Below are 14,027 nucleotides of genomic sequence, written 5' to 3'. Positions count from 1 at the left end.
GCATTAGTTCAATCTAAGCCTAATGATACTTCTTTTTCTTCTTCAATTAAGAGTGCTCCAAGTACCTTTCTTGCTCAATCAGATTCTTATAATTTATGGCATCAAAGGCTTGGTCATTGTGCTTCAAAAAATACTATGGTTGTAATGAATAAATGTCTTGTTCCTACTAATATCAATTCAATAAATTCTAGTTTGTGTGACTCTTGTTGCAAAGCTAAGATGCATCTATTACCTTTCTCTAATGATTCTTATAATTTTCATGCTCCATTATATATGATATATTCTGATATTTGAGGACTCTCTCCTATTACTTCCTTAATGGTTTCAATTATTATCGGTGTTGTCAACTATTCCAAGTTACTGTATGCAAACTATGAAGATTCCTATGACAATTTGCAACCCCATTAATAAAATTTGTAGAGATTTTCTCTGGGGAAGCAGTGAAGAGAGGAAAAGAATTCACCTTATAAATTGTGATAAAGTGTGCAGAACCAAGGAAAAGGGTGGGTTAGGAATTCGAAAAGCACAGGAAACAAATAATCTTTTCCTAATGAAGCTTGCTTGGGGGCTAATCCATAACCGAGATGCTCTATGGGATCAAGTAATAAGGACAAAATATGGGTGTGGAGAGGAGACTATTCCCAAAATCTGCCTCAAAACCAGCAACTCAAATGCTTGGAGTGGAATTGCAAGAGTTTGGGAGAACTTTCAACAGAACTTAATTTGGCGAATAGGAGATGGTAAGAAGATATCCTTCTGGAGGGATCATTGGATTCCAGGGATACACAACTTAGAAGAAATAGCTCTAAATAATTCTAGTGAGGAACAACTACAACAAAGGGTTGCGAACTATGCTACTAGCCAAGGGGAATGGAACTGAGAGGCTATTTGGAGTGTGGTACCAAAAGAAATCATATACCAAATTCAAATAATTAAAGCGCCCAATGATTGGATCGGGGGTGACACAATAGGGTGGCTACAGACCCCTAATGGAGTTTTCACTATAAAATTAGCCTATGAGTTCTACTATAACGGCAATGAGGAAGCGGATTTTTCATACAAACAGTTGTTGGAAAATTAAACTACCTCAGAGGTTAAAAGCCTTTACCTGGTTACTCAGCCATGAGATGCTTCTGACAAATTCAAATAGAAAGAAAAGAGGCCTTACCGAGAAAGATAGATGCCTGAGGTGTCACAGAGAGGAAGATACCTTGCTCTACATTTTACGAGGCTGTCCTTTTGCATGTAGTATTTGGAAGAGCATGGTAAATAGAGATTATCATAATATTTTCTTTAACTAGAACTTTAAGGAATGGTTAAGAACAAACCTGAATTTAATCTCTCATATGCAAAATGGGACTTCTTGGACCATCCATTTTGTTACAGCCTGCAATACTCTATAGAGGTGCAGGAATCGGCTTATCTTTGACAATCAGAACATATAAAGTAATCAAATTTGTCATTTAATCACTATATTATCATAGAACTATGTCTTAGCCCTTGGAAATATAGAGGATTCAATTAATAATATGACACTTATGAAGGAGATTCAAGTTGGGTGGACGCCTCCAAAGGAAGGGTGGATTCAGTTGAATGTCGACGGTTCTGTGTACCAACCAGGAAGTAGAAGAGCACGTGGTGGTGTGCTTAGAGACCCGAACGGAGAGTTCATTGTGGAATTTTGCATGAATATAGGCTGCTGCAGCATAACAACGGCAAAAACTTTGGGGGATGTATCTTGGGATCAAGCTTGCAGTTGAGATGGGTATCCCTAAACTGGAGGTTGAATCAGACTCTTGCTGCGCTATCACCATTGTTGGGGCACCTTCAGTTGAAGCTCACACGAACTCATCTCTGACTCGTTCGATCAAGGAGCTAGAAACCAGGTTGGAGAAAGTAAAAATCAGTAATGTCTATAGAGAATCAAACTTTTGTGCTGATACGATGGCGAAGCTCGGACACACGATAGAAGAGGGAGCCACCGTTTTTGGGCATCCTCCGTCACTGCTGGTGTTGCATCTTCTCGCAGATGTAAGGGGAGTAAACTTCCCAAGAGTAGTTGTGGATTAGTCTTTTGTTTTATCTTTGGGCTTGTGGCCCTTTCATTATCAAAAAAATTATTACATTTCTTTCATTGATGCATATACCATATACAAATATGTTTTTCTTCTAAATTCGAAGTCTCAAGCTTTTCAAGCTTTTTTACAATTTCAAGCAAATATAGAATGACATACTGGTTTCAAAATCAAAGCACTACAAACTGATCATGGCCGAGAATGCCTTTCTACATCTTTCACTCAATATCTAGCTTCTCAAGGCATTACACATCATTTTTCATGCCCTTATACACATCAACATAATGGAAGAGCTGAGAGAAAACATAGGCATATTATTGAAATTGGTTTACCCATGTTGGCTATTGCATCACTCCCCTTATTACATTGGGATGATGCATTCCTCTCACCCACTTACATAATCAATAGATTACCTTCCTCTAATAGTAAGAACTTGTCTCCTTATGAACTTTTACACAATCATAGCCTTGATTATTTTTTTTCAAAGTGTTTGAATGTGCCTGTTATCCTTGTTTGAAGCCTTATACCTCTCACAAATTTGATTTTAAATCTGATTTATCAGTATTCTTAGGTTATGCTGTAAACCACAAGGGATACAAGTGTCTTACAAAAAGTGGTAAGGTGGTAATTACTCGTCATGTTCTCTTTGATGAACATAAGTTTCCATATACTGATCTTTTCTAACACCAATCCTCCTTTTGTTAAAAATCAATGTTCTCATACTATCCTTATTTTTCCAATTTTAACATCCTCCCCATCATGTATATCAGATTCTATTTCTCATGATCCATCATTATCTTCCTCTTCTAATTGTGGTCGTGTACAAATTAAAAATGTTCCTTCATCTAATAATGCTTTACCCTCAAATTCTTTACCAGAATTTGTTTCAGCCACTACCACATCTCCGCAACCTACTCATCATGTTTCATCCTAAAAAAATTTTCCAACTGTACATACAGATAGTATTCCTATTTATGGGATTGAGATACAACTTGGTGCTAATTCTAATGTTACTCCTACCACTAATTCTCATCCTATGATCACCAGATCAAAATATGGTATATCAAAGCCTACCTCTTTCTCTGTTATCACTACAACCTCTTCTTCCATTGACTTGATTAATCAACCCCTTACTACTATTTCTCAAGCCTTGAGTTCTACCCATTGGAAACAAGCAATGATGGACGAATTACAAGCTCTATATAACACTAAAGCATGGTTTGTTGTACCAGCTCCATCTCATGCTAAGGTCATTGGTTGTAGATGGATATTCACCATCAAAAAGCATCCTAATGGCGAGATTATGAAATATAAGGCTTGTCTTGTGGCGAAAGGTAATCATCAAATCGAAGGTATCGATTTTGATTAAGTTTTTTGCACCGGTGATCAAGCCTCCTACAATTCGAATTATTTTAACCCTTGCTCTATCTTATAAATGGCAAATTAAACAACTAGATTTTAACAATGCATTTCTTAATAGTGACTTAACTGAGCTTATTTACATGAAGCAACCCCTAGTTTTCAACAAGGTGATAATCTACAGGTTTGTCAATTACATAAATCACTCTATGGTTTGAAGCAAGCACCCAGATCTTGGTTTCTCAAGCTTGTTGCCACTTTGGCCAAATTTGGGTTAACTAAGACACAGTCTAATCATTGTCTGTTTATGAAACACTCAGGTGATCTCAAACTTTACATATTAGTCTATGTTGATGATATATTGATAACTAAAAATGACTTTTAGGCTATTCAAAGTACTATCACAGATTTAAATTAGATTTTTTCATTAAAGGACCTTGGTGAGTTTAGTTATTTTTTAGGCATTCAAGCTCATAAATCACAGACTGGTTCGTATCATTTATCACAAGCAAAATACGTTCACAATGTGTTATTGAAGGCTAGCATGGTAGACTCTAAAGGAGTGCCAACGCCTATGGTAACTACAATGAAATTAACAAAACAAGGAACAGATTATTTTCATAACCCAAATTTATATCGATATGTTGTTGGTTACCTACAATACGCTACTATTACATGCCCTGATATTGCTTATTCAGTAAACAAGGTTAGCCAATATATGCAAGCTCCTCTTATGTCACATTGGAAGTGTGTAAAGAAGAACCTAAGGTACCTTGCTAGAACAGCAAATCAGGGGCTTCTATTTCATCCTAGTACTGATTTAAGGTTGTTTGCTTTCTCAGATTCTGATTGGTCAGACTTGGATGATTGACGATCCACTTGTGGTTTTTGCATTTATCTTGGCTCAAATGTGATCTCCCAATCTAGTAGAAAGCAACCTTCAGTGAGTAGAAGTAGTACATAGGTAGAATATCGGGGTCTTGCAGCATGTGATTCTGAGCTTATTTGGGTGCTTCACTTGCTTGAGGAGCTTTGACTCAAAATCTCAGCCACTCCAATACTATATTGTGACAATATTAGTGCAGTTTTGTTAGCTCAAAATTCAAGTCTCCATAATAGAACTAAGCATTTTGAGTTAGACCTTCACTTCGAGAGAGAAAGGGTAAACCGCAACCAGCTTAGTATTGTTCATATCAATACCACTGATCAAGTGGCTGATATCTTTACTAAGCTATTGTCTCTAGAATTCTTTGACAAATTTAAAAACAAACTTAAAATAACTCCTCGACGGTGACTTTAAGTTTGAGGGGTGCTAATAGAGTATAGAGGTATTAGTGTATAATAGTTAGTTAGGTTGTGAACTGAATAACAGAATTGGTTATTCTGTTATTTTGTTACTGCAACTGTGTTGTTATTGCTATAAATGGCATAATGCAATACTCTTATAACTAAGATTAATACACTTTTCAATTTCATATTCTTTTGTTTCTATGATTACACTGAGTCTTCTCTCAACCTTTTCAACATTAATATTTTATTAAACATTATTTATATATATCATACTTGCAATTTGAATGTATAAAAAATAAAATTTAAAAAGGTATCTTACATTATTTATTTACATAAGTACATAACAAACCCACATATTAAGCTTTTCCATCATTAATCAAATGACCAATATTTCCTTCAGCCTCAAAGAAATTAGATACTTCATAATGAGTGGTGTAATTTTCAACATCCTTTGAAACAAAATTCGTCTCCTTTCCTTTGTCATCCTTTTTCTAGGATGCTTGATAAAGATCAATTAGGTGCCTTGGAGTACGATAGGTACGCGACCAATGGCCCTTTCCACCACGACGGAAATATTTATCTTCTGTTGATTTATTTTGTCCATTATTTCTTTCTTTATCCCACTTCTGGTGAGATCTTTTCTTGTGGACATAATTTTTCTTCCTTCCATAATTTTTTTTGTTACCAAAATCTTGCCATTTACCTCTTTTGAGGTTATAATTTACCGCATTTGCTTCAGAAAATGGGGCGAGTCAGCTGGGCGCGCTTCATGATTTCTTAAAAGCAATTCATTGTTACGCTCATCAACAAGAAGGCAAGAAAGTAGCTCAGAATATTTTTTAAATTCTTTTTTTCGATACTACTGCTGCAGGAGCACATTCGAAGCATGGAAGGTTGAGAAAGTTTTCTCTAACATATCATTATGAATTATCTTTTCCCCACATAATTTCATTCATGAGGTAATTGGGAATATTGTTGAATTGTATTCATTTATGGATTTAAAATTCTGAAGACGTAAATGCGTCCACTCATGTCAGGCTTGAGGAAGTATCACCGTCTTTTAATTATTATACCTTTCTTCAATATTTTTCCACAGATTTGCAGGATATTTTAGTGTGAGATATTCATTTTTTAATCCTTCGTCAAGATGACGACGAAGGAAGATCATGACTTTGGTTTTATCCTTCTAGGATGCATTATTTTCAGTCTTAATGGTATCTCCTAGATCCATTGAATCAAGATGAATTTCAGCATCTAGTATCCATGATAGGTAGTTGTTTTCAGATATATCAAGAATATTAAATTCAAGATGAGAGAGTTTCGACATAATGAAAATTTATTACTTGAGTCTTTCTAAATTTTGATCAGAGTCTCGTGCTGATACGTGTTATAGAATAAATAAATAAGAAAGAGGAAATAAATATAAAATAAAGAAGTGTAAATAGAAGACTCTAGTATTAATATTCACCAATATTATTATCTCACTATAATAGAGATGATTCATATATATTATATATGTTGCATGTTCAGGGAGAGAGAAGAATGTTTTATATTTTATTGTGTATCCATTGCCTCAACTTATGCCCCTATTTATATATGTGCAAGGTTTAACTTCTTCAAGTTTTAAAAATCTTGCACCGTTTATCCTTTAATGTTAGTACCGCCCAAAAGTATTTGATTGGAGGAATAAATCATGCTGAGTAGACACTGAGTGGACATCCATATTGTAATAAATCTGACAATTTTGAGTGAAATGTTTCTTTGTTAACGCCATTCTCTTGTTTGATTGTTTTTCAACCCAACTGTTGAGTCTTTTTCTTCCTTTTCGTCTTTCCTTTTTTTCAACCCTTTCACATTTTCAAGTAATTTTTTTAACGCAATTCCATCTGAACAAGTATTAACAATTTCTTTTGCATTCAAAATATTTAAAATATCATCATCTTGATTGCATTTACAAAAAGAATCTACCTTCTTATATGCCTCGTCAATAACTTTCTCAACAAAATTAGGTGTTACTTCAAAATTTGTTTGATGGAGCAGCTAATTTGATTGCTTTAGAATATATATTCTTATACCATGTTGTAGTATCCATGTTAGTATCACTTTGAACAACTTTTACATCTGAGTCATGAACAATCATTTCTCTTACTTTTCTAGTCCAAGAACATCATTATCACCAGTTTGTAAACTTGTTTGTTCATGTGTTTTCTTTGGTCTTATGCCAGTTTCATCTGCCAAATCTATTTGCAATGCTTGTAGTTCTGAAATTTTTCTTTGTAATGGCATCATATGGCTGGTTTTCAGAATTTGCAAAATATGATTGTGATTCAACTCAAGGTCACAAATCACATATTTTTTATATCTCGAGCAAACTTGAGTGACATTCTCACTTGGCAACTTGTTCTAGTTTCGACGCGAGGTTACTTTGTTAAATGATCTGGTTTATCTGGTCTTCGTTGACCTTCCTTTGCACAAACAAGCCTAAAACTACTCTCAAAATTATCAACCTTTTATTTATTTGCATACAATTGTCGACCATCAAACCCCATCATTCCATCATAATTTTTCCAAAAGTCTTTAGCTTCTAGTACCGTCTCAAATTTCATACCTAATTTTGCTATAATTGGCCTGAACAAAATAAATAATAAAATTCTAAATATAATTGTTATAAACATCCCTGAAAAAAAATAATTAATGTAAAATTATATTGTGTAATTTGAGTTTTTTTTCATGTTTTGAAAAATCAATTGACAATCTTCTGCAAATATAAAAAAAATAATATATTGAATAAAATTTTATCAAATATATTGTGGTAAATTTTGAAATTATTCAATAAAAAATTATCTTTTCATAGTGGTATCATTGTGATCATCAACTCATTTGTTTCTTTTGATAAATCTATGGTTTTAGTTTTAGGAAACAACACCTCTATGTTTGGCTTGCTAGTCAATTCTATCGTCGTAACTCTAGTAGGGGACAACATAATGCTCATTCCCATTGGGGACACCATCAACGAAGTGTCCATGGATGGAACCAACATACTTGTTTCACTTGGTAACTTCATCATCTCTTCTGTAACTACTATTTTTTTGGTTTAGTGACACTATCGTTTTCAATGTTTGTATGGTTCTCTTCGTTATTTTTGCTCAATACAAATTTTATTGTTGTACGCATTTAGTTTTGCAGAAACTCAACTTTATGCGCAATCTTTGTAAAGTGGCGTGTTTTTTCTTTTTAATTTTTTTAATAGTTGACGTTTTGATTCTCTTTTAATGTATTTATTTATTATTTATTTATTTAAGATGATCAGAATTATTTATATTATCAAGCATTTATATTATGTTATTTTTTTTCTAAAATAAGTGAATAATTTCATAAGAGCCAAATTCTAGAATTGAGATTAAGTTATTTTAATTTAATTTTAAAAACTACCTTAAGAAGTAAATATTGCCCTACACTTATAAATGATCTAGAAACTATTTTTGAGAAACATAGAATTTATAATATTTTCTTTTACGTCTAGGAACAATTTTTTGGAATGTGGACATTTATATTTGTTGATACTGACAATTTTGTGATTTTATATTATAAACCAAGTATTATGTTTAGTGACTAAATACTGGAATTAAAAATTTAATTGTGGGATATAAAATTTTAAACTTTAGTACCTTTAGAAAAAAAAAAATACAGGACTGAAATTTTTAGGAAAAAAAACTAAAATTTTAATAATATTTTTTTTTAAAAATACTATCATTTAATTTTTAAAATTTTAAATTAATTTTTCAATCACCATATTTATTTTAAATTAAATACAATAATAAAATATAATTCAATTTTATATATTTTATAATAAACATAATATAAAAACTTAATTTACTCTCTGTGGGTTTTAATTTATCTTCCAAATGCAACTAAATGGATCCCATAATGATCTGGGCATTTCTGTTTTTTAACCGAAATTTAATTGCCAATTAATCATGAAACTCTTTTGTGCCCTATCTACCAGGCTGTGAATGTCACATGAACATGATGGGTCAAAAGCCCATACTAAAAGTCTAGGAGGAAGTATATGAACATGATGGGTCAAAAGCCCATACAAAGCCCAAAAATTAATTAACCTTTCGGATTATCTTTTTCAATAAAATGAAATGCGCACACTTGAATTACCAAAATAAAAAAATGCGCACACTTGTAGGCACAGCACAAAATGAATAGATGATTTCTATATTCTAATGACCAAAAACACCGATAACTATTTGTGATTATATTGAAATGAGAAGGAATAAATAAAAGTTTAAACTAATAAAAAAAAGTTTATTACATTCTATCATGGAAATGGAATTATAAGATTTAGAACGGTAAATATTAAATAGGTAGCTAGCCAACGGTTTAATCCACTCTTATTGAACAATCTAGTTGGCTAGCAAAATATATAATTTTTAAGCAAAATTTAGGGTTAACTTAGTGTAATTTATGGGAGCAGTGCCCTCTCCCGTCCGCTACTCCCATAAACATAATAAATTTACTTGTAAAGAAAAAAAAATGTAATAAATTAAAGAGAAAAGGACAAATAAGTTCCTGACCTTTTACCTCATGGATATTTTTGTCTCTGACCATTAGAAAATACTTTTAAATTCCTGACCTCCTTAAAAATAGGACGAATCAGTCCATGCGTCAAAAAGCCACCGTCAGACCCAACAGAAAAATCTGACGTGGCTCCCCTTCTGCTTACCTGGCATGACGGCTGCCAATGTGGCACGTTAGGGAGATGGAGCATTTGGAAAGTGGACAAATAAGTTCCTGGAGCCCAGAACGACGTCGTTTACATCACTGCCCCTTATATACATTGTTACTCCTTTACTTATGTACAATGTCCATAACACCCACACAGTTGAGAGAGAATAACATTAAACCCTAAGAAGACCAACGATCAAACGCAAGACTCTGTTTCTCCCTCCAAAATCACTACCCAGACTGAGAAGTTTCCGGTGCGCATTCGTTGTCGAGGAAGGAGTACCATTCAGTGTTGTCTGATTTTCCGTCTTCGTCACCGGAGGTAAGAATCCATTGCGCTGCTTAGTGAGTCGATTTTCAGATTCAATGGTTATGGAAGTATAAACTGTTTTGTGAAAGGATTGTCTGTGCATGGTGATAGTAGTGGTTAAAAAAGTATGTACGTGATTCCCGTGAGAGTGATTGAATGTTAGGGCAAAAGGAAGTTCTTGGTTGATTTCTGTTTTCGTTTTTTGTTTAAGGACATTGATGTTTGAGTGTACGCTTATTTGATCATTGATTTTTGTGTTTTTGTTTTTGAAGATGGTTGATGTGTTTGTGGTGCCAGTTTTCCACCATGGAGGTAGTTTTGTTAGAACGAGTAATGGAACCCTTGTTTATCAAAATGGGAAGGTAGAGAAGTTTCCCAAAATGGACTTGGATTTTGTGAATTTTGGAGACTTGATCACACTATTCAAAGGCTTGGGGTACCAATCGTACAATGCAGTTTATTGGTATGATCCAATGAGTGCTGATGTTGAGTCGGGACTGCACATTTTGACGGGGGATGCAGGTATTAATGCCATGCGTGAGAACAAAATGAAGAATGCAAAGACGAATGAGTTTTACCTGTACTTTGACCACCCTGTTGATGAGCCTGAGATTGTGGAGGATGGTGGAAACAAAGGTAAGAGTCCTGTGTTAGAAGAGGTTCAGAGTTCATCTTCGGATGATGGGTATGAGAGTACGGAGGATGAGCCCTACAAACCTCCACCACCCGGATTTGAAAGTGATAGTGATGATAGTGCTGCTGACAGAGGAGGCAAGAAGATTAGTAAGAGAAAGGAAAAAATTGTGTCTCCAAGTAAGCCATCTGGAAAGAAGCCAGCTGCAAAGAAGACATGTGTGAAAAGGAACAAGAGAAGTTGGGTAAAGAAGGGACAAAACAGTGGAATGAGTGCATCTGAGGTGAAGAGAAGGCAGCAGGATAGGACTGGGCCCAATGAGAAGTAGGCTAGGACTGGGCCCAATGAGCAACAGCCCAGAAGTGATGTTGGGCCAGGCCCTAACGAAGAGCCCAACAGAGATGCACAGCCCAACATAGATCCAACTGTGAGGTTTTATGTGAGTAGGGTCCAAGATGATGATGATGACCCCATATATGACTACTATTATGAGAATTTACACACTCTTATATCATCAGATGATGAATCCAGCAAGCAAATATTTCCTGAGTTTGATGATGAATATGCTTTTGGAGAGGGACGATTTGAATTAGGGACTAGGTTTGCAACCATAGACAGATTTAAGGAAGTTGTGAAAGACTCATTCATTGCTGAGGGTAGAGAGCTTAGGTGGATTAAGAATGACAAGGAGAGAGTTAGGGTGGGATGCATGGATGATGAGTGCCCGTGGTTAGTTCATTTATCATACAACAAGTTATTGCAATGCTATCAGGTGAAGACTTACAAAAACGAGCACACGTGTGCACAGGACCTGGGTAGTAACGCGGTAGATCAACATTGGATTAGTAAGAAGGTGGAGAAGAGAGTGAGTACACAGCCCTACATGAGAACAAATGAGGCCATTGACTTTCTGAGAGAGGAATTCTCACTCACTGCACATCCAAAAATGGTCTATAGAGCAGTTAAAGAGGCAAGGGAAAAGATAATGGGCAATGAGAGGGAGCAGTATAATAATGTTAGGGATTATTTGTTTGAGATTCTGAGAAGCAACCCTGGGTCCAGGGCAGAACTCTGTGTAACACCTATTCCTCAATCCCCTTCTGTGTTTGATAAGCTTTATATAGGGTTAGAGGCATGCAAGCAGGGTTTCAAGAGTGGATGTAGGCCTTTGATCCACCTTGATGGTTGTTTTCTGAAGACATACTATGGTTGACAACTACTAACAGCAGTGGCCCAAGACGCGAATAATCAATTCTATGTTGTTGCTTATGGAGTTGCAAGGTCTGAAACAAAAGAGTCTTGGAAGTGGTTTCTGACTCTACTTCAGGAGGATCTGGGTGATGTGCAGACTAACGGGTGGAATTTTATGTCTGACCAACAGAAGGTAACCTTCATAACTCTTTACTTAGTTGGTTAATAAGGCAAATGATTAGTTATTACTGGTTTCTGATTAATAATGTTTAGTTCTGCTTGCTTTTGTGATTTATTCACTGATAGGGTGTGTGCAATAATGCAACTGAGTAGTGATTACTGGTTTCTGATTCATAATGTTTAGTTCTGCTTCCTTTCATGATTTGTTCACTGATAGGGTGTGGTTAATAATGCAACTGATTACTAACTATTGGCTCTGATTAGCAATGTTGAGTTTTACTTCAGTTGGAGAGTTAGGCACTCATTAGGGTATGATTAATAATGCAACTTATTACTCATTACTGGTTCTGATTAGTGAAGATTTGTTCGTGTATTATGTTAGGGATTGCTGCCAGCATTGAAAGAAGTTATGTCAAATGCCCATCACCGAAACTGTGTGATGCACATTTGGAAAAACTTTATCAACTGGTTTAAGGATTTGTATATTTGGGAGGTGGTTTGGGAATGTGCAAAGTGCACTACCATACCCGAATTCAAAGAACAGATGGAGAAGCTCAAAGGCATTAATCAGGGGGCATGGGAATACCTATCTAAATTTGAGCCAGCTACTTGGGTGAAGGCATATTTCTCACACGGACCAAAGGTGGACAACCTCACAAATAACATGTGTGAGGTGTTCAATGCAAAGATTGTCAACTATAGAAGCAAGCCTATCCTCACAATGTGTGAAGAAATTAGATGCTATCTGATGAGGAGGATGGTTAAACATAAAGATCTGCTTGGCAATTATACTGGAAAGCTCGCACCTGTTCAACAGAAGAGGATGGAGCGTCTAATAAGGCCTAGCAATAAATGGCGTGCAGACTGGACTGGTGACGAAGAACGTAAGAGGTTCGAAGTAAGTCGTAAAGCTACAAAGGTGGACGTAGACCTCATCAGGCAGACTTGCTCGTGCAACAAATGGCAGCTCACTGGTTAGTGTTAATTTATTGTTAGGCATTATATCAATGCATGTCCATTATGCTTTAATTGCTGGCTGAATGACTTGTGGTCCATGATTCTATTAATTTATGGTTGATTCTGTTCTGGTTGTAAGGTTTGGTGATATTCTGGTACCTTACTGTTATCCTGTGTTAGGCATGCCATGTATCCATGCCATTGCAGCAATAAGGAAGAGGCATGATCATCCGGAGGATTATGTGCATCCATGGTTATGCATGGAGTCAATCCACAAGACGTATGCTCATTGTATTCAGCCTGTGCCAAGTCAGGAGTTTTGGACAAGGACTGAGTATTCAAGGCCGGATCATCCCATCATAAAGAGACCAATAGGCAAGCCAAAAGTGCACAACAGACAGAAGGATCTAGCTGAGCCAATGATGCAGCAGGGTGAAAAGCTGAAGAGGTCATTCAAAGTTACTTGTAGTAAGTGTGGTGCAACGGGGCATAACTACAAGACTTGCAAGGGAGCTCCATCTGACCCCAACTAGAAACCTAAGACAAAGAAGGCTAAGAAAGGTTCCACATCTCAGGCATTGACAGTCCTCCCAGTGTCACAGTCAGCTCCAACTGATAGTGTAAGTAAACTGCTAAAGAACTAATATGTCTTATTAATTTATTGTCAGGGATTTATGTGCTTATTTCTTAGTGTTTAGCTATATCATGTGTCTAATTTCTATATGCTAAGGACTGTCTGTGTCTAAATGTTTGGACAGGATGCTCCATCTAGTCGGATTCACAGTATACCTACTCAGCAGCCCATGCCTGATGTCACCCCAGGTCCTTCTAACCCTGTGGCAGCAACATCAGTAGCACCCCAAGTCAAGCCAGGTCCAGTAACAAGAAGGACATAGTTTAGGCCTCCACTCCAAGTTCCATCCACAACCCACCAAAACGCTCAAGCAACTCCATCAAAGATGAGGCCCAAGCAAAGGATATTCAGGCCACCAGCTCCACTAAACCCAGTCCACTCCCACCTCAAAGTCAGCCAAATCCACTTAGCCCATATCTTCCTCAAGTCATCCCAGGACCAAATGCAGCAGCTACCCAGGAGACATTAGCAGCACCAAGCATGACTACAACTGGCATGTTCAAATTCATCCCTAATCCACCTTCCATGGTGCCAAAGAAGTGAAAAACTGTGTGACTTTGGGCATTCTACTATACCTTGTATTAGCTTTCAGTAAACTTGCTTTTGCATTTTGGCTGAGTTTTAAGATCTGTGATGTTGTGTTTGTGAGGCTGACTTTTGATT

The 14,027-nt window shown here is 36.0% G+C and overlaps 1 protein-coding gene across 1 annotated transcript; it reads left to right on the top strand.

Annotated features, from left to right (window-relative positions):
• Positions 1–12,212: 12,212 nt before the first annotated feature.
• LOC148579378 (uncharacterized) lies at positions 12,213–13,263 on the top strand. Its single transcript, XM_088501069.1, has 2 exons — positions 12,213–12,747; positions 12,911–13,263. Exons 1-2 carry the CDS (start codon positions 12,213–12,215, stop codon positions 13,261–13,263), a joined length of 888 nt encoding a protein of 295 aa, XP_088357195.1.
• The last annotated feature ends 764 nt before the right edge of the window (positions 13,264–14,027 follow it).

The sequence above is a fragment of the Arachis ipaensis genome, chromosome B10, assembly GCF_059453495.1.
Source record: "Arachis ipaensis isolate K30076 ecotype BB chromosome B10, ASM5945349v1, whole genome shotgun sequence".
NCBI lineage: Eukaryota > Viridiplantae > Streptophyta > Magnoliopsida > Fabales > Fabaceae > Arachis > Arachis ipaensis.
The sequence above is the reverse complement of the archived record's forward strand: the minus strand, read 5'-3'. Positions and strand labels throughout refer to the sequence as shown.